This window comes from Onychomys torridus, chromosome X (assembly GCF_903995425.1).
Source record: "Onychomys torridus chromosome X, mOncTor1.1, whole genome shotgun sequence".
In the NCBI taxonomy this organism is placed as follows: domain Eukaryota; kingdom Metazoa; phylum Chordata; class Mammalia; order Rodentia; family Cricetidae; genus Onychomys; species Onychomys torridus.
In genome coordinates this window covers 63831686-63850309 of record NC_050466.1, presented here as the reverse complement: position 1 = coordinate 63850309, position 18624 = coordinate 63831686, and the positions used below count along the sequence as shown (strand labels likewise).

Genomic DNA, 18624 nt, shown 5'->3' with positions numbered 1-18624 from the left:
TTCTTTTCCTGTGTTGGATAAGGCTGGTCTTAACAAATCTCCCACAGTGGCAATGTTCTGAAATTTTCCTTTTCATGTGCGTTTTTGGGGATTACTTTTGGAGGCATTTCTCAGAGGTTCCCAGTCAGCCTGGCTGGTGACTGAGGGCTGCAGGCTCTGAGTTAAAGCCTGAACTGGCTTTGTGGTTTGCAATGCTGATAACTTGCATGCTCAGGAACTGTCTGCATTCTTCCTCTTATGCCCATAGAAGGAGACTGGATCCACTCAGCTCAAGGTCAGCAGGCTCTTGAAATGCTTTAAACCTTTCTCTCAGTCAGGTAAACCTCTGTGTGGGTGGATAGTTCCTTCCTCCTCCTTTCACTCGTGCTCAAGAGAAGTCACATTCAGTGTTCTCGTTCACAGCACATACACTAAAAATTGGTAAAGTTCATTAAAAAGCTGATTGGGCCAGGCTTGAAGGAGCTGGGTGGTGGAGACACATGTCTTTATTTCCAGCACTTGGGAGGCAGAGGCAGGCGGATCTCTGTGAGTTTGGGGCCAGCCTGGTCGATAGAGCATGTTCCAGGATAGCCAGGGCTGTTACACAGAGAAACCCTGTCTCGAAAAACCAAAACTGAAAATAAAATAGGCAATCCAAACATGTCTCCATTTTCCCCCATTAAGACTCTATGTTGCTTTAGAAGTACTCCTGTTTCTTATTTAAAAAGGCAACAATACAAACATCTTAGTATTGGAATTTGATCATCTAAATGACTCAGACTGCTCTACCAACTGTCCTCTGTTTAACTTAGTGGTGAACACATCTGTTTTCCTAGTATGTACAGGTACTGAAGTATTCATATTATGGAGAGGGATGCCATGCTTAGAAGAGAAGGTAAGCTGAGTGTAGTAATGCATGTCTATAATCCCAGCACTTGGTGGGCAGAGGTAGGAGGAGCAGTTATTCAAGGTCATCATTAGTTACAACAGTACATTTGAGGCCCTGCTAGGCTATATGAGACCCTATCTCAAATAACAATAGAAACAAGTGAAGAAACGTGGTTATATTTGAATCATCAACATACAGTGCAGTCCACAACTATATGGCCGAAAATAAGTTCAGATGTATATATAGTAGATTTGCATAACTATGAAATTTCTCAAATATTTGAATGCTTGCATCATGAGAGAGTCTGTATTTATAGACTCAGAGATTTATTGAACAGAATGTGCACTTTGAAATAGGCTCAGTTTAGTTGTGGAGGGTATTACAAGAGGCTAAGAATCTAAAGAGTGACAGATGATGGAATTGACAAATGAGCAAGGAAGTGAAGGCAGGAAACCCTCATGGCGGGTAAATAAGATGCTGCCCATGCACATTTGTTTGGAATGAGTGTGGAGTATATGAAGCAGATGCTGGGGCATGCAATGAAAGACATTGCTAGAAAAGCTGCAGGAATGCCTCCACTGAACTTTCAAAGAGACAGATCGCCTAAGGTGTCTTCTCTGGGGTTTTTCCAAGACATAGGCATCATCACAGGCTATTTCCTCCTGTGGAGGCGACAAGATAAAGCTTTCACTCTCTTGGTTCATCAGAAAAGTTATCTTACTCATTGGGTTTCCTCTTTATTCATATTTTCACGTTAAAATGATGGTAAAGCATTATTAGAGTTCTTTAGGAATCTGGTGTCTGCAGAATAGTTCTGACTGCTGTGAAGGGTGAGATTATGACACTCCTCCAGAAGCCCTACAAGCAACCAAACCCTCCCTTCCCCCTTCTTTAGTTTTGAGGGCAACCAGGAACTTGCTGAATGGTCCAGGGTAGCCTTAGACTCAAGATCCTCTTGCCTCCACTCCCTGAATGCTGGAGTTCCAAGTGTGTGGAGCCATCTGTGGCTCAGACCCTCTCTGCTCCATTGACAACCATGGATATTGTTCTGTCTTGTTTAAGCCTTACATAGAAATTCCATTGTTTAAAAAAATCAATTTCCCTTTCAATTGCACTATAGATTTCTCTTTTGAAGGTCCATTCTTAGGAAATAGGCTTTTTTTTCCGAAGGAAAGAGGGAAAGGGATGAAAATTATCACTCCTGTGAACTCTTTGAGCCGACCTAGAAAGAAGGAATTAAGGGAAATTACTGACCGGGGATTTAGGACCTAGATAAGGCTTATTCAACAGAGATAGTTATTTCAAGAAACTGTAAAGGAAAATCATGTATATATCTATATGTTCAGGAAGTGCCCCCCTTAAAATTTTTATTCCACTGATAGAAAAATGTTTTCTAGAAACAAAGTTTGTTTTTTAAACACTATTTATGGAATTAAACTATGCTTTTGTATATTTATATGAAGTTGTAGAAAAACCAAAGCCAATCAAAAGTGATTGAAATAAGAGTAAACATTGGCTGAGAAAGGGCACATAGGAATTTTCTAGGTTAATAAAATATCCTGTTTGTTTATATAGGTGTAGCCTTCAAAACTGAGCTACTATAGTGTTAAGAGTTATAAATTATATTTCAACTTTAAAGATACATGATAAAAGACCTTTTAGTTTTTCTAGTGTGGTATTATTTTGCAAAATGCCTTCAACTCCCTTTCATAGGTAGGAAACATCACTAGTATTGAAATTCTCATGTAATTACTTCTGGAGGAGCGTGTGTTTGTGGTATATGTGAGTGTGCATATGTACATGCCTGTGGGTATGTGTGTGCAGGCCAGATCAGGGTATCAAATGTCTTCCTCTATTACTCCTGAGACCTTACTACCCTGAGACAGTTTCATAGAACCAGATGCTTACAGCATTGGCTAGGCTAGCTAGCTAGGGAGTTCTTGGAATCTGACTTTCTCCTCCATAAAATTCTGGTCTTATATTTATGTGGAGCTGTACCTGACTTCTTACTTGGGGAGTAGGGATTCTAGGTCCTCATGGTTGTAGAGTAAGCACTCATACCCACTTAGTCATCTCTCTAGCCCCTATTTTTGGAAAAAAAATGAGGAAGGTTCTAGAAATGTTAAAGTATAGCCCTTAGAGTTTTATGTGCGTGGTTTTCTTTTATGGAAAAAGAACTGCATTTGAAATGCTGAAACTGACTTCATTGGCTTCTGTTCAACACCTCTGCCCCATCCAAATTTACCCTTCTAGCCTGCTCCTGAAGGGGCTTTGAGTAACAAAGTAGCCATTGATGGAAAACAGTGATTGCAACCCTTAAGTGGCTTTTTTTCTGTTGGCTGCTTCTACTCTCGATAGACTTTGGATTTGGCAAACCTTTATTCCCTTCCTTGCACAACTGACATGTAAAGAAAACATTCAAGGATGTTATATAGGACTTGGTCAGAGAACTATCAAGGGGAAAGCATTTCACCTTTTCATTCCCATCATCTTCCCTGCCTAACAAATGTTGCTGATGTCTGCATAGCTGGCTGGGTGGGGTTTGAAACTGACTCTGTTGTTGCCTCAGCTTCCAACAGGGGTAAGATAGATGAATTATTTCCTTGAGCCCTGAATCCGTGTAAAGGCTCTTCTTTGTAAAGACATGGAAGTTGTACCGGGATGGAAACTTTGTCCGTACTTAGCCTTTCTCAAACAGAGCTAGTTGGAAACTGCTTTACTCCCAGCCATGAGCCATTGGTAGGGTTGGCTTGGGGGCACAGTCATGGGGTCTTAAGTTAGCCACTTTGGTCACAGAGAGGCCCAGCTAGGGTTTATTTTCAGCCTAGATCCAGCTGCTAGAGAAGACTGATGATGAGTTGGGATTGGTGGGCATGGGGAGAAGGTGGGCATCTACTCCCTTTACTTTCTTATTGTGGGAATCTGTTGACCTTTGGTACTCTCTTTAGTCTATACTTTATTGCAAGAGTATACATTTCTTTTTCTGTGTTCAAATACAGAAGCATCAGTACAGGCCATCTTGAGTTCTAAGCAGAAGGTGTGCAAGCTGTGCAGATTCTCTTTTTTGTCCTAGAAATTTCTCCAGGATGTGGTGTGTGCGTGTGTGTGTGTGTGTGTGTGTGTGTGTGTGTGTGTGTGTGTGTGTGTATGTGTATGTGTGAGTGTGTGTGTGTGTGTGTGTGTGTGTGTGTGAGAGAGAGAGAGAGAGAGAGAGAGAGAGAGAGAGAGAGAGAGAGGAACATGTGTGTGCATGGGTTTGTGTTTGAAAGCCAGAGGTGTTTTCCTTAATCACTTTTCTACCTTATCTTTTGAGACTCACTGAACCCAGAGGTCACCAATTCAGCTAGAGAGGCTGACCAGCAAACCCCCAAGATTTTCTTATTCCTGCCTCCCCAGTTCTGAGATAATGGGTGTGCACCACAACATTTGGATTTTACATGGGTGCTGAGTAAATATAGGTCCTCTGTTGGCATGGCAAGCACTTTAGGTATGGGGCCATCCCTCATGCTTCAGGATGAGGTAGGGCTTTATCTGTTTGTTTCCCCAATTCATCTATCCCAACATCATAAGGCAGTACAGGATAACTGTTTAATAAATGTTGAAATCACTGGAATGACCACACAGGCTTGGTATTGCAGGAGCTAATTAAAAACAGTGGTAACATAATCAGGATCTCTTGTTCCCTTCTGCTCCTCATAGGAAGATTCCCATTTCCCCCAATGTACCCCCCTAAAAAAACCTTTTTTTGTGAAGCAATCAGGACTTGATAGGATTTCTTTTAATAATTTCCCTAGCATGAATCCATTGGGACTGAGTTTGACATGGGGAAATCATCATTCTAGGTTTCGGTGTCCTTGTCTTTATGTAGGAAATTGAGCCAGATCTCTGAAGAGAGCTAGTTTGAAAATAAGGATAATTTTCTCCTATCTCCAGGCTTAGTCTTGAGACAAAAGCAGCAGACTGTAGGAAAAAAAAATGTATTACACAGCACTCAGTGGTTCTGGTACCAGGCTTTCCCCCAGGAAGGGCTCAGGTCACAAAGAAACACCCCTTGTGCACATGGAAGCTGCAATTGGAAGAGTATCCCCCAGGTGATGAGCAATGGTTTTCTTGTCAATCCTTCTACTTGTGTGGCTAATGATATACCTCTGCTGTTTTCCCACAGGCCTAGCAGGCTGTGCAATGACAGTGATACTGACATCTGGGGTGTGGCAGGGTGAAGATACCTTTGTTTTCCCAGTAGGCAGCTGCAGATCCTATCATCAGGATATGCTTTCCTGCTAGACTGGCTTAGTGGAGACGGGAATATTTCAGACATCATCAAACTGAATAGATGGAGTTTGTCCAGTTGCCCTCTGCAGCCCAGGATTATGCCACATATCACTCAGTTGTGGGTCCTGCCCTGGGTTTTCCCCTTGCCCTGTGATTCCTGGGAAGAAAGGGGTTATTTTATGGTTCTTTATTTAGAGGTAGCACAAGGATCCCATTCTACAAATCCTGTGACTATTGATATGCAGACTCACATCTAATCCTTCCAATTGTCTTAATCCTATCAAAATCCTCTTGAAGGAATGATACACATAAATTGAATTGGCATAGAAACATGGAAATGCTAGTCAGTGGAAATGATGTTAAATGTAGTGAACTGATACTGAATAGTCACCAGGACAGCCATACATGGATGCTGTTGTGTGAATTTTTCCCTTAAGATTTTGTGGCCATGCACATGCAACCACTACTCTACAGATCTGTATCCTATGAGTCCTCTAATGAGTGTTCTAAATGTATTGCTTTGGTTGTCTCCATTCTCTGGCCTTCATTAGTCCTTTTCCCCTTTCTGGAATACCCCAAACATATCTACCCTAATCATAGCTACTGTTTCTAATTTCTTAAAGGCCTGCCTTAATTTTGATTTATCTTTTCTCAAATTTCTCTTTTGCCATCCTGGATCTAAGTGAGCTCAACTTCATGTAACAAGTTTGATTTGTCCCAAGTCATGGTCTTTTTCTCTTCTATTTATTCTCTATTGCCAGCCTTAGTCTTTAGTCACACCTTCCTATTTTGGTAGATTATCACCTTCTTTAGCAAAAATAGGTACTTACCATATATAGTTCTGCATCCCCAGATTCGAGCATAGAGCCATAGTGCATATACCTCTGACAGAGACAAAGGTCATGCTTAAATATGCCGCTTGAGATGTGTTAACCAGCTCTGTTAGGCAGATGGGGAAGAGGGATTTATTTTGGCAGGAGAAAAAGGAATGAGTTCATATAACTAAGTTTCAAGGTGGAATTTGAACTGGGATTTGAGTTTTACTTTTCTTTTTTATTTGAATTACTTAAGTTCTTAAATTATATTTGGCTTGTACTGGTAATACATACATATAGAAAAATTCTAAAGGTTATAGCTCTTTTTTCTATCAGCCCACATTTTATTGGTAACTTAATACTTGCTTGTTCTCAAAATGACCTTATTTTTCCTTCAAGAAGCCAACCAAATATTCAGACGTCTACTTTGCTGTTAGTGGATCCATCTTGAATTCTTCAGACAGTTTTTTTTTTTCACTTGCCCAGCTAGTTGATCAAGACCAGTTCACACCTCAAAACTGAACCTGCCTTGCCTGTTCTCACTGCTTTTCTGGTCCAGTTCCTACATCCTATTCAGAGGGTTGAGGTTTTACTACCCTCTGACACTCCAATCCTTCCTCTACAGTCCAGGAGAAACAAACCCACAGGAAATCTTCCTACCTTCTGAGACCTTAGCTCTGAGCTGGTTTTTAAAAATTTTTTAATTTAAAAATGGTTTTATTTAATTGAAAATAGATACTTTTTCTCTCAACTGTCTAGTTTTGATTATCTCATAAACCTTCCCTCTCTTCTTCCCTCCCTCTCTTCTCTTCCTCATCTTCCTCCCCCCCCCCTCCTCCTCCTGTTCCTTCTCCTCCTCTTCTTCCTTTCTGCTGTTTGTGGTACTGAGAGAACAAATTAGGCCTTGTGGATACTAGACAAGTACTTGCCTAAGGAGCCATATTTCCAGCCATTTGATCTAGCTGTGTAACCCAGGCTGGCCTCACAGGTACTATTTATCTTCCTTGCTGTATCTTCTGAGTGCTAGAATTACAGATGTATGCCACCATGCCTGGTTTTTAATAGTGGTTATCATAAAACAAAATACATGAAATTACAAAGGAAACTAGAATGTAGTACACATCAAATAAAAGTAAACTTGATACAGTAATCTATGTGATAGATACCCTCTTAATACATTAAACAGCATATACCATCCAGCAAGTATAATTTATATCATTTCAAAGTAGCACAAGTAATATTTTGAGGTACTCACAGCATCTGTGATATGATAGGAAAATATTCAGGATTTATTTTGTGATGAGTCCTTCTAATATTGGTATATTACCTACTTTCATAACCAAAGGAAATGTCAAATTTCACTTAGAAGTTGATGAAAATGGAGTGTTAAATTTGCCCATTTGTGTTGGGTTCCAGGTTAACTCCCTTACCTATCTGAATAAGACCATGGGGCCTACTTTCTGTTTCTCTGGTAGCATTGAAACTTTGGGTTCCTCTTCTGTATGAGTTCTACCATGTAGCTAGAAGACATGTCTAACTTGATCTTGTACCTCTGTTCTCTTTGCCTCTATGCAGGTAGAGGAAGGATGGTGGGAAGGTGTACTCAATGGGAAGACTGGAATGTTTCCTTCCAACTTCATCAAGGAGCTGTCGGGGGAGTCGGATGAGCTTGGCATTCCCCAGGATGAGCAGCTGTCCAAATCAAGTAAGGAAGTCTACCATACTGAACAAGAAAGGGAGGAGACCAGTGGGCTCCATCCTAGACTCCCTTATGTATCATTGTTCTATGCCAAAGGCCCGTGACAAAATCTTGTAGGTATTTTGTTGGCTAGAGTACCTTGCTCACTGTAATTTAGTAAGTTTATTACTGTATAGATGTGACCTATAGCTATATATTCTGTATACCTCTGGATAAGTGAGTACTAGCCCTCAGTCATGGTAGCACATGTAGCTGTGCCTCTCTATACTTCTAGAATGTCATTTCCCATTGAGTTTGTAATTATCTTTTAAATGAATCCAGTGAGATGATCAGTATTCTCTAGTGTCTTCTGATGAACTTGGGGGGAAAATAACAAAGTTATTCATGGCAAGGTACTGTGTACAAGATAAATTCATGCCAGTTTTATTGAATATATGATAAGATAGTTGAGAGGCCAGGGCTCATCTTGGATAAAGAAATGATCCCTTTTGCAATGGTGAGAACAAACTTCAGGTCTGTTTTTCTCCAGGGCTTGAAGGTTTCCCTCCAGCTTCTCTGCTACCCTTTCCAGCTCATGGAGCAAAAGGTCAGGACCGGGAAGCTTTATTCTCCCAGTCACTAACCCAACTTCCCATGTGGGTGTCTGTGTTTATCTTGTGCCGTGTTGAGCCAAGGTCATGGGCATGAATGTTGTAGGAGACTCAGCTGTGTCATAGTGGTGTGATGCTACTTGCTGTCTTTCTTTTCTGACAAGAGGAGGACAATCCAGTCTTACCAAAACAATTCTTAAATATTGTCACTTTCCATTTTGAAAAAAAAATTAATGTAGATAATATTCTTCTGTTGCCTTGGTATCCCTTTATTAAACTAGCAGTATAATTGGACAAAGGTTTGATTTGGAAGTTGAAGCCATTTCTAGAAAAGTACTTAGATGATCCTTCTGCTTGGTATGTCAGCAGTGGCTCTGGGTCATAGAGACTGCCACATATGGAAGCAATTGTACAGGCTGGTTGACTCAGTGGATACAACAGGACCCCTTTTTTCCACTTCTAAAACCCAAGAACCCTCCTGCTTCAAATTCCATTCTATCCTTGAGTCTAGGATATGAAGGATTAGTATAAACGTTTGGAACAAGTGAAGTATTTGAGAACTCCTTTTACCTGTGAGCTGGGCCATGTGGTTTTCCACTACTGTGGCCAGCAAAATGAGTAGAGCAGTGAGTTTCTTTTGCACCCCCTCTCCCTAATCCACAGTAAAATTATAGCTGCTCTGGAATCTTCTTTTGTACACTAGAATAGTATCATGCCTGGTAACTATGTCCCGCATTAACAAAACTGTATCTCTGGAACATTGTGGATTAAATATGCTTTAGGGGGGAGGAAAACAAGATCAGGTTATTATAACTTTATTTCCATGAGGAAATGAAATCTAAGTTCCAACAGCAATATCGTATATAAACCACCATAGCTCTCATTGTTAAGACAGACTTGGGACATGACCAGTTAATGTTTAGCTATTTGTTTTCTCTTTGCTACCATGGCCATTGTAACATCATGTCTACATTTAAAAATTACCTTCTAATTCCTTTACTGATACAGAGATGGAGATTTAGGGACAGTCTTGCTGGGTAAGTCTTTACCTCTTGACATTGTACCATCTTAGGTATATATTCTCAGAAATGAAGAGTTTCAGGAAATACATCCCATAGTTTTTGGAACTATTGAAACAAATTGTACTCTAAAACACATCCCAGGTCATTACCATGGAAAGGTAACTGTGGCAGACTCTCTTCTCAAAGCATGTAGTGCTAGAATCCCGGTTACTGGAAGTTTTGACTGAATAGAATGGTCTTCTCAGCCATTTGGCTGTCTTTTACCTACCTGTAGCACCAACTCAATTACTAGCCTTCTTTTTCAGAACAAAGGAAGTCTAGTAGTTTCTGTGGCCATGTTCAGTCCAGCTGTTTATTGCTGGGGGTATTTGAGGTCCCTGGAGAATCATGTTCTTCTAACAAGAGTGGATGCTTCTTATAAAAAAAAGTTGGCTGTAATCTTTCTATGTATACAATTAAGAAAAACAGGAGCCATATCTCTATCTGCCTGTCTGTATCAATCCATCCCTTTTTGTCTTCTTTATTTCCTTCTTCTATTCTTCATTAATTAAATCTTGGTTGAGCTCCAATAGTTACTAAGATGTTTGTTGATGACTTGAAAAGTCAACAAATGAGATGCAGATAGAGACTTTGCCCTCAGTCAACTCACCTTGCAAAAAGAGGCACACATACCCCAGAAGCTGAGGAAAATTCCTCGGGAGCTGATATTTGAGGAAGAGTGGGGCCCAAAAGCCAGTCTATAGTTGGCATTTTCTTTGGTTTGTCAACCAGCTCCCAAATCATGATATGGAGACTTATTATGAATTATGAATGCTTGGCTTTAGCTTAGGCTTGTTTCTACCTAGCCTTTTAAAAAATAATAATCTGGGGGTTGGGGATTTAGCTCAGTGGTAGTGCGCTTGCCTAGCAAGCACAAGGCCCTGTGCTTGATCCTCAGCTCCAAAAAAAAATCATAATAATCCATTTCTATTAATCTATGTGCTGCCTCAAGGCTTGTTTACCTCATGTCATACTGTCCATCCTGCTTTCCTGCTTCCTCCATGTCTGGTTGGCTGGTCCTTGGCTGACTGCCCACCAGCCCTGCCTATCCCTCTGCTGCCTAGCTATTGGCAGTTCAGCTTTTTTTTAGACTAATTGAGGTGCCTTAGGCAGACAAGATAAAACAGCAACATATCTTTACATAGTTAAACAAATGTTCTAGTCCACAACACCAATACCATGGTGATGTGGGGTTGTAGTAGTCAAAAAGGGCTTCATGGAAGAGTAGATGTGAGAATAATTTCTTTAGTGCTTTGTGAATTGAAACCATGCCCTGAAAGAGAGAAGTAGCATCTCTCTGTTTAGTGATAGTGTTTTCAGTACTTGTCTACACTTGTGATTTGCTTCATCATAGAATTACGCTAAAATGTATATATAACCAGGCCACATTGCTGCAAAGATTATGTATATTGATGGGATTTGTCCAAATAGGACCTTTGATTTTTAGAATGGTCTGCTTTTTCTCTTCCTACTGTATTCACCAGAGAAAGTGTTAGGACTTTGGATATATTTTACTTTTTTGGAAAAAGCATTGTTATGTTTTGAAGTAATTAAAATTCACAGGAAGTTGTAAAAATAAACACAAACTATACAGGGAGGACCCATGTGCACTTTACCAGTTTCCCCCAGTGATTACATCACCTATAATTATAGTAAATGCAAAATGCATTTTGTCCTATAGTTGAGAGATAGACAATGTAGTTTGTGTACAAACAACATCTAGGTTTTTTTCTGTTATGAGCCAAAATGTACTTAATCAGAGTCTTTGTTTGATCAGCCCACGTAATACTCTTTGTAAATGGCAATCCATTTTTCTGCAGTGATTGCTTAATTACATGGATCTGAGGCTAAGTTAAATCCTAATCTTTGTACCAAATTGGTAATTTTTAGAGATTACAATGATAACATATAAATATTCTTTTAAGTGCTACCAGACATTATAATGAGAGTTTTCTTTGTCATTGTAGCTAAAATCTTTATCCTAATATGGAGAGAGTATTGTGTACAGTGAATTCTTGTACATCTTCGCTTCACACATGTACATTAACACTACTTCCTTTGAATGTGTGCATTCTTATTTGTATACTTTGCAAGTAATACTTGAAGTTATGAGTTTTGTATATTAATAGATGACTCTAATAGAGGAAACATTGGCATTGTACTTAAGAAGTATGCCATTACTACTTGTCACATGATAGGTATTTAATAAATTCTTGATGAGCCCTTTATTGCTCCAAGGAGGCATTTTTATCTTGAATGATAGGTAAAAATTTCTACAACTTGCTTTTCATACACTTTTACATATGGCATTTGGTTGATTTTATGAATTATTGTGTGTGTGGGGATACCCTAAGGATATCCCATGTGTGCAGGGAAACATGCTTGGCAAATGCAGTGGGGCCTGGGCAGATGCATGCCATGTGGGCATGGTGGCAGCAGTGGCAACAGCCAATAATTCACAACTCAGATGCTGCATCCATGTGGAGAGTTTATTATAATAGAGAGATGAAGAGAAAGATAGGAAAGGGGAGACAGAAAGAGAGAGAAGAGGAGAGAGAGAGATGAGGGTGCACACCTCATAGGAGGAAAAGCAGGAGGGAGGGAGGGAGGGAGGGAAGGAGGGAGGGAGGGAGGGAGGGAGAGAGAGAGAGAGAGAGAGAGAGAGAGAGAGAGAGAGAGAGAGAGTGTTTTTCCTTAGAATGAGGCTTTTATGTCAGGATGCAGGGCAACACCAAGGGGTGGGAGTTCAAGGGGCAGATCAGAATATTAACATTATTCCATTTTGATTATTATAAAAAGAGGTGAGTTATGGGAGCAAGTGGGGAAACAAGGCACTGAATTCTTGAGGATGCTTCAAGTTGACAAGGGGTGAAGTGGGGAGGGGGAAACCGGGAGTCATGCACAGAAGAAGAACTCAGGAATGTTCCTTGAAGGAGCTGAGGAGGCAGGTTGCAGCAGTGGTGTTCCAGGAGCTTGTGTGTGTGTGTGTGTGTGGGAATGGCATGCCAAATCAGGAGTATAGAAGCCATGGCATCTGCTATGTCTCTGGAGGTCAGGCAGGAACAATGAATCTGCAAAATATGCTCGAAAAATAGGTGGGGTCAGAAATGGGCTCTGGAGATTGTTAATTTTCATCAGACCAGATTTCTTGATGTAGTAGCAAAACTTTTCTCAGGACCCTGGGAAAGCTGGAATGGATTTATATCATGACAAAAGGGTTAAAAATCCATTTAGGACTCATAAGAACCCTTTGTAGTCAATGTTCTATAAGTTTGTTAAAGCTGCATTTATCAGTATTAAAACTTTGAACCTCTGGAGTTATATCTGAAACTGGTCTATCCTGTACCATGAAGTCTGTGAATGAGGCATACCTGTCTGTAATTGGAGAGCATATATATCTAATCGTGGGACTGGGGCTATTAAACTGATACCCTAGTCATCAAACATCATCAGATCTGAGAAGGATAAATTTAAGAAGTAAGACAGCTTTTTGATACCTAGGCAGCAAACTCAAGTCTCTCTGTGGTTGTTGTGGGGGCACAGAAGCCCCAAAGGTAGCACTTTTTCATTTGATAGGCCCAGAAGATTCTAATTCACAGCATCCACACAAATGCACCTGGCTGTCTGATGTCCAATCATGCCCCACATTGGGCACCAATGTTATGAATTATTGCACAGTGGAGGGGAGGCGAGGGTATCCCGCACATGCAGAGAAATATGCTGGGCAGATGCATGCCATGTGGGCATGGTGGCAGTGGCAGTGGCAGCCAGTAATTCACAACCTAGATACTGCATCCACATGGAGAGTTTATTAGAATAGAGAGATGAAGAGAAAGATCGGAAAGAGAGAGAGAAAGAGAGAGAAGAAGAAGAGCGAGAGATAAAGGTTGAGGGTGCGCACCTTGTGGGAAGAAAAGCAGAAGTGAGAGAGAAGAAAGGGAGGTGTTTTTGCTTAGAATGATGCTTTTATGTCAGGATGTATGGTGAAGCCAAGGGTTGGGAGTTCAAGGGGAGGATCAGAATATTAACAGTTCATAGCCCCTGTTCAGGGTAATCTGCCAAAGACAGAGTTTTAGCAGTCATATAGGTTGGTCCATAGTGAGTAATAGCAGAAACTTTCTGCATATTTGAATTCAAAATACATTTTTTAACCATGCTTGGAACTTGTGAAACTTTGGATATATTTCCTCAAAAAGATTTAAAAAAATCTTTAGTTATAGATGATTTAAAACATAGGTAAAAGTATGAATAGTATAAAGAATCCCTGTGTATCTGTCACCCAGTTGATCAATTCTCAGCCTATAGCTAATTTGTTGACATTATGTCCTTACACATTCCTGCTCTGTTTTATCTTAAAGAAAATCTTAGATATTATATAATTTCACCCATAAATATTTTAATATGTATCAATAAAAGAGTTTCTTAAAGTCCCATTACCACATGCACACAAAATTACAATGAGTCCTTAAATAATTATGTGCTCTGTGTTTACTTTCCTCTCATAACCTTGTTTTGTATGGAATTTGTTGACATGAATCTGGATCCAAATAAGGTACATACACAGTGATGAGTTGATGTGTTTCAAATTTCTCTGAATCTATCAGTTTCTCCCTTTATAGGTCTTCCTTCTATTCAGTCTACTGCTAAAGAAGCTAAGTTTGTTTGTCCATTAGTTTCTCGTTATCCGACTTGTGATAGTTTCATCTCTGTTTTGTTATTTCAAGAAATTGATAATTAGATCTAGGGATGTGAGTAGATTAAGATTGTGTGTGTGTGTGTGTGTGTGTGTGTGTGTGTGTGTGTGTGTGTGTGTGAGAGAGAGAGAGAGAGAGAGAGAGAGAGAGAGAGAGAGAGAGAGAGAGAGAGAGAGAGAGCGAGCGCGAGCTTCTTAGGTGGTATTAGATTCTCTACTTGGAGGTTCCTAAGGTCTGACTGTCTTTCCTTTTGAACTGTGCTGTCATTGATTATCAGTAAGATCTGGTCAGACAGGGCTTTCAGAGTGGCACCAAACAAGCATTTTTTAAAATACTGAAATGGACTTCCACATATCACATTAGTAAACACACACAAAAGGTGTTTAGTAAATTCAGTTTTTCTAAAACAGAACATAGAAACATTTGCATCAACAGTACAGACAGAGTCTTAAGATGCCAGGTATGGGTAGGAATTTTCTGGTCATTTGGCCTGGTGTCAGATGACAGCGCTTATGTGCATATTAATTCCATTTCAGCTCTGGCCTGGCTCTAAGTTAGGAGACCAGAATGACATGCAAGCTTTCTATATATAGCCTGCCATCACCTTCACTACACAAGCAAACCGACGTCTCACACACCATCTGAGTTCAAACCTGCCTAAAGTTAAGTTTGTTCTTACCACAATCATGGATGGGGACTAAGTGTCTTTTTATCTATAATTGTATATTTGTTCCCATTGTCTAAATATTGTGAAATGGAGTTAATCAGCAAATGTTATAATTAATCACACATTATCCTGGCTCTGGGATTTATTTGAACTTAGTGACAAAAAAATTGTGAGTATGATCCAATTTCAGTATATATTTTGTCTCATATTTAAAATATATATGAATCTTCCATTTTAACAGTTTTGATATTACTTAATTTCAAATAATTGTTGTAAAACTGTAATTATAACTTTTAAAAACCCTTGGGCTAGAGATGTAACTGAAGTTTTTTAGAATGTTTGTCACGCATGTACAAGGGCCTGGATTTGATCCCTAGCACTGAATAAGTTAGGTATGTTGACATAAGATTGAATCCCAGTGTTTGCGGGGGAGTGAATGCAGGAGCATCATAAATTCAATGTCATCCTCAGCTACATAGTTTAAGGCCAGCCTAAGATACATGAGACCACAACTCAAAAAACAATCCTATAGCTCCAGGAACATCTGAGGGATAAAAATTATAGTTTTGAACTGATGCTCCTGTTTTTCCAATTTCTTCTTTAAAATGTTTAGATTGTGGTACTTTGGTGACCTGTCAATCTAAGGCAAATCTAAGAGGACTTTCATTGCATACCACTTCCACGACACCAACCTATTTTGAAAAACCCCATTCTGCGGTATCACTAAATGTTCTCCACTTTTAGTATTTAGTGGCATTGGGTTTGTATTTGCATTCTATTGGCAGTGGAGAGCAGTTAACCAATAGATCAAACAAGAGTTTCAGGAAAAGTTAGATGCTAACATAAGCATATAGTTTGTTTCTCTGAACTTTAAAACTCTTCCCTCCCATACTGTTTGCTGCCTTCAAGAACTGATATTTAAGCCAATATGGTGGCGCACACCTTTAATCCTAGCTCTCGGGAGGCAGAGGCAGGTGGATCTCTGTGAGTTCGAGGCCAGCCTGGTCCACAAAGTGCATTCCAGGACAGCCAAGGCTACACAGAGAAACCCTTAGGAAAATAAAACCCTGACATTTAATGGTCAATAGTAAAATATCCCCCCCAGCAAGGTAAGCATTGCTCATACACATTATATGCATGAGTTTTCTGATTGCCTGTCTCTTTTGGCCCTCACTCAGGTAAGAGTACCTATGTGTCCTTACCCAGGCTACCTCTCTGCTTGCCTTGCTCCCAGTGGGCAGGGGGACTTTGCAGATTGGCTTGACGGCCAGTGGACATATCAGGACAACGGTCTGTCTCCCTCTGGGATGTTCAGACTTGCTCCTGTGGCAGAGAACATGGAAGCTCTGCTGGAATCAGGAACACCACTGGAATATCGACTTCTTTGTTTCATCCCTCCATTTTGCCCACACTGAGAAGACTGCCGCTATTTGTTTGTAGAAGGCCTTTTCTCCCATCAGTAGCTGTGTTTAGGAGCAATGGTGGAATCCTTGGAGTTAAGTAGAGGAAAAATTTGCTCGAACGAAAACTAGCTGCTAACTTGCTCTGCTTTTGTCATGGAGCACCTCAAGAAGCATAGGGGCAAAAGTCTGTTGCTTCCCTAGATTGTTCTTATATAGATAGTGATTATTATTTCCTTTTCGAGACAGGGTTTCTCTGTGTAGCTCTGTGTGTCATGGAACTCACTCTGTTGACCAGACTGGCCTTGAACTCACAGAGATCTGCCTGCCTCTGCCTCCTGAGTTCTGGGATTAAGGGCGTGCACCCCCCCCTACCTCTGGTTATTTTTTGAGACATGATGTCACTTTGTATCCCAAGGCCTGGAACTCAATATGTAGCCCAAGGTGGCCTCTAGGCCCCTCCTGCCTCAGCATCCTGAGTAGCTGAGGTTGCTTGTGCATACCACTTGGGCCCACACATAGGTAGTGACTTGAATGCCTAATTTTTTGCTCTAATTGGCTGCAGTGCATATGACCCAAAGGGCAGACTTCTAAACAGGGCATATTACCATTCCTGTAACACATGGGAATGACAATACCTCATCTATTTAGAGTGATCTGATCATTCATAATTGGTGTCATAAATTGGGAGTGACAAGGCCTGGAAACCGATCCTCTCAGAGTTCCTGTTCTGATGGCGGAGAGTTTGTAAGGAGTGAGAGAGGTTGTTCTTTGCCCTTTCAGTTACACTTCCTGTTCACGCTTTGCACCTCTCAACTTACTATGAAAGGATAAGCCTGCCTCCCTGTTTGAGTATTTAACTCATGAGCTATAACAGAACTTATTTCTTTTAATAATACATTTATTAATTGAGATTATTTTTCAAAACATTTTACCATCTTGTGATACTTGTGATATCCTCTGTGTTGTGTGTGTATGTGTATGTTTTTTTTTTTTGTGTGTGTGTGTGTGTGTGTGTGTGTGTGTGTGTTGGGAAGGTGGGTGGGTATGTGTATACTTAAATTGGAGCTATATATATATATATACACACATATATCTGTGTTTTTATGATCCAATGAATTTGGGCTTAGCTATGTATTCAGTCTGAAAATATTGTATCAAAATATGATATTTGAAGCTGGATGAATCCTATGTCCTCAATGCCTAAGTACAGACTCATTATTGACACAACAAAACCTCAATTAAGATGTTTCAAGAAACAGGATTTCTCTGATATCCTTGGTGCTAAACCAAAGTGGCCCCTCATGTTGGTATGGGTGCCACTATCGGTTTCAAATCTCACTAGTAAAACCTCCCCTGTAGTTTATTACTATCTTGTCTTTCTTGAGGGTGCTGAGAAGTGACAAATCTCCTATTTACTCATGTTAGGATGCTGGGATCAAACCTAGAGCCTTATACTTGCTTAGGAAGTAATCTACTACTGAACCACACCCCCTACCCAACAAATTTTCTGAGGAGGATTCTGTGCCTTGTTTAAAATACTGGAGCTTGAGTATCAGCCTTTACCATGTGGGCCTCTAGGGATAAAAGACAGAGGCAGAAGGGCCAGGTCTGTTTTATGTGTAGGTCACACTCTCCAAAGGAAAGAGTGTGCTTGCTGGTTGAGTTAATGGAATAATCCTATGAATTGGATTCTCTCTGATTAATTGAGGTTTTCCTATTCTTAAGTTAAAATGTAAAATTGACTTCCAAGTTTTAAGTGGGCACAATGTACATGTCAGACATTTTAGAGGCAAGTCCCAAATCTGATTATTTCTTGCCATTGTAGTTACGTGGGGACTTTGGGCTCATTCTGTAACATTCTCAAACTCTGCCTAATGGTCTTGAATTAATTGCATGGATGAAGCTCTTGCAGTGGAGTCATTGAAGGCAAGTTCAGTTAAAGACTCTTCCTCTTCCTTCTTTCGCCATCATTTGCTCCCCTCTGCCCCCTCTCTTGTTTTCTCTCCCCCTTCTCTTCTCTCATTCACTGTCAGGAAAGACTACCTTTGAAGGGACAATTCTGTATCGTGCTGCACCGGGAAAGACGGAGAGCCACAGACGCTATTACAGTGAGTGACCTTAACGGCAGGAGGCAATCATAAAGATAAGATCTGGGCACCTGTGGGTTTTGATGCAGCTGTGCTTTTCCTGAGCTGCCCGCGCTTATGCCAAGTGTCTGTGTGAATTCCTGAACCAAGGACATGGGCTTATTTGCCTACAATAAGTTCCATTTCCTTGGTGTGTGCTACAAGACACTCTCACCACCAACTCCTGGCGCTGTCTTGTTTGCTTTCTGCCTTTCTCATGTGTGTGACATGTGTGCATGAACCATGTGCGCAGAGAATGAAGCAGTAGCTTTTGTCATGACAGTGGAAGATGGCTTCTGGTGGAGACATCAACCTCTCCTGGTTACTGCTTTTTCCAAGCGGGTCATTTGTCATTTGTGTGGTTCAAAGAAAGACAATTTTGGCATGGAAGTCCATGCCAGATACAGTGTTTTGCTTTGCTCATCCAGC

The 18624-nt window shown here is 40.5% G+C and overlaps 1 protein-coding gene across 7 annotated transcripts in view; it reads left to right on the top strand.

Moving 5' to 3' along the window:
• Sh3kbp1 (SH3 domain containing kinase binding protein 1) overlaps window positions 1–18624 on the top strand; it is a 333950-nt gene that overhangs the window by 170957 nt on the left and 144369 nt on the right. For 3 of the 7 annotated variants that reach the window (XM_036174395.1, XM_036174393.1, XM_036174399.1), the window contains 3 exons: window positions 7531–7660; window positions 8184–8240; window positions 18103–18177. In XM_036174395.1, coding sequence (XP_036030288.1) covers window positions 7531–7660; window positions 8184–8240; window positions 18103–18177 — 262 coding nt within the window. The remainder of the gene's footprint in view (window positions 1–7530; window positions 7661–8183; window positions 8241–18102; window positions 18178–18624) is intronic. The other 4 variants (XM_036174397.1, XM_036174394.1, XM_036174398.1 and 1 more) reach the window with 2 other exon arrangements.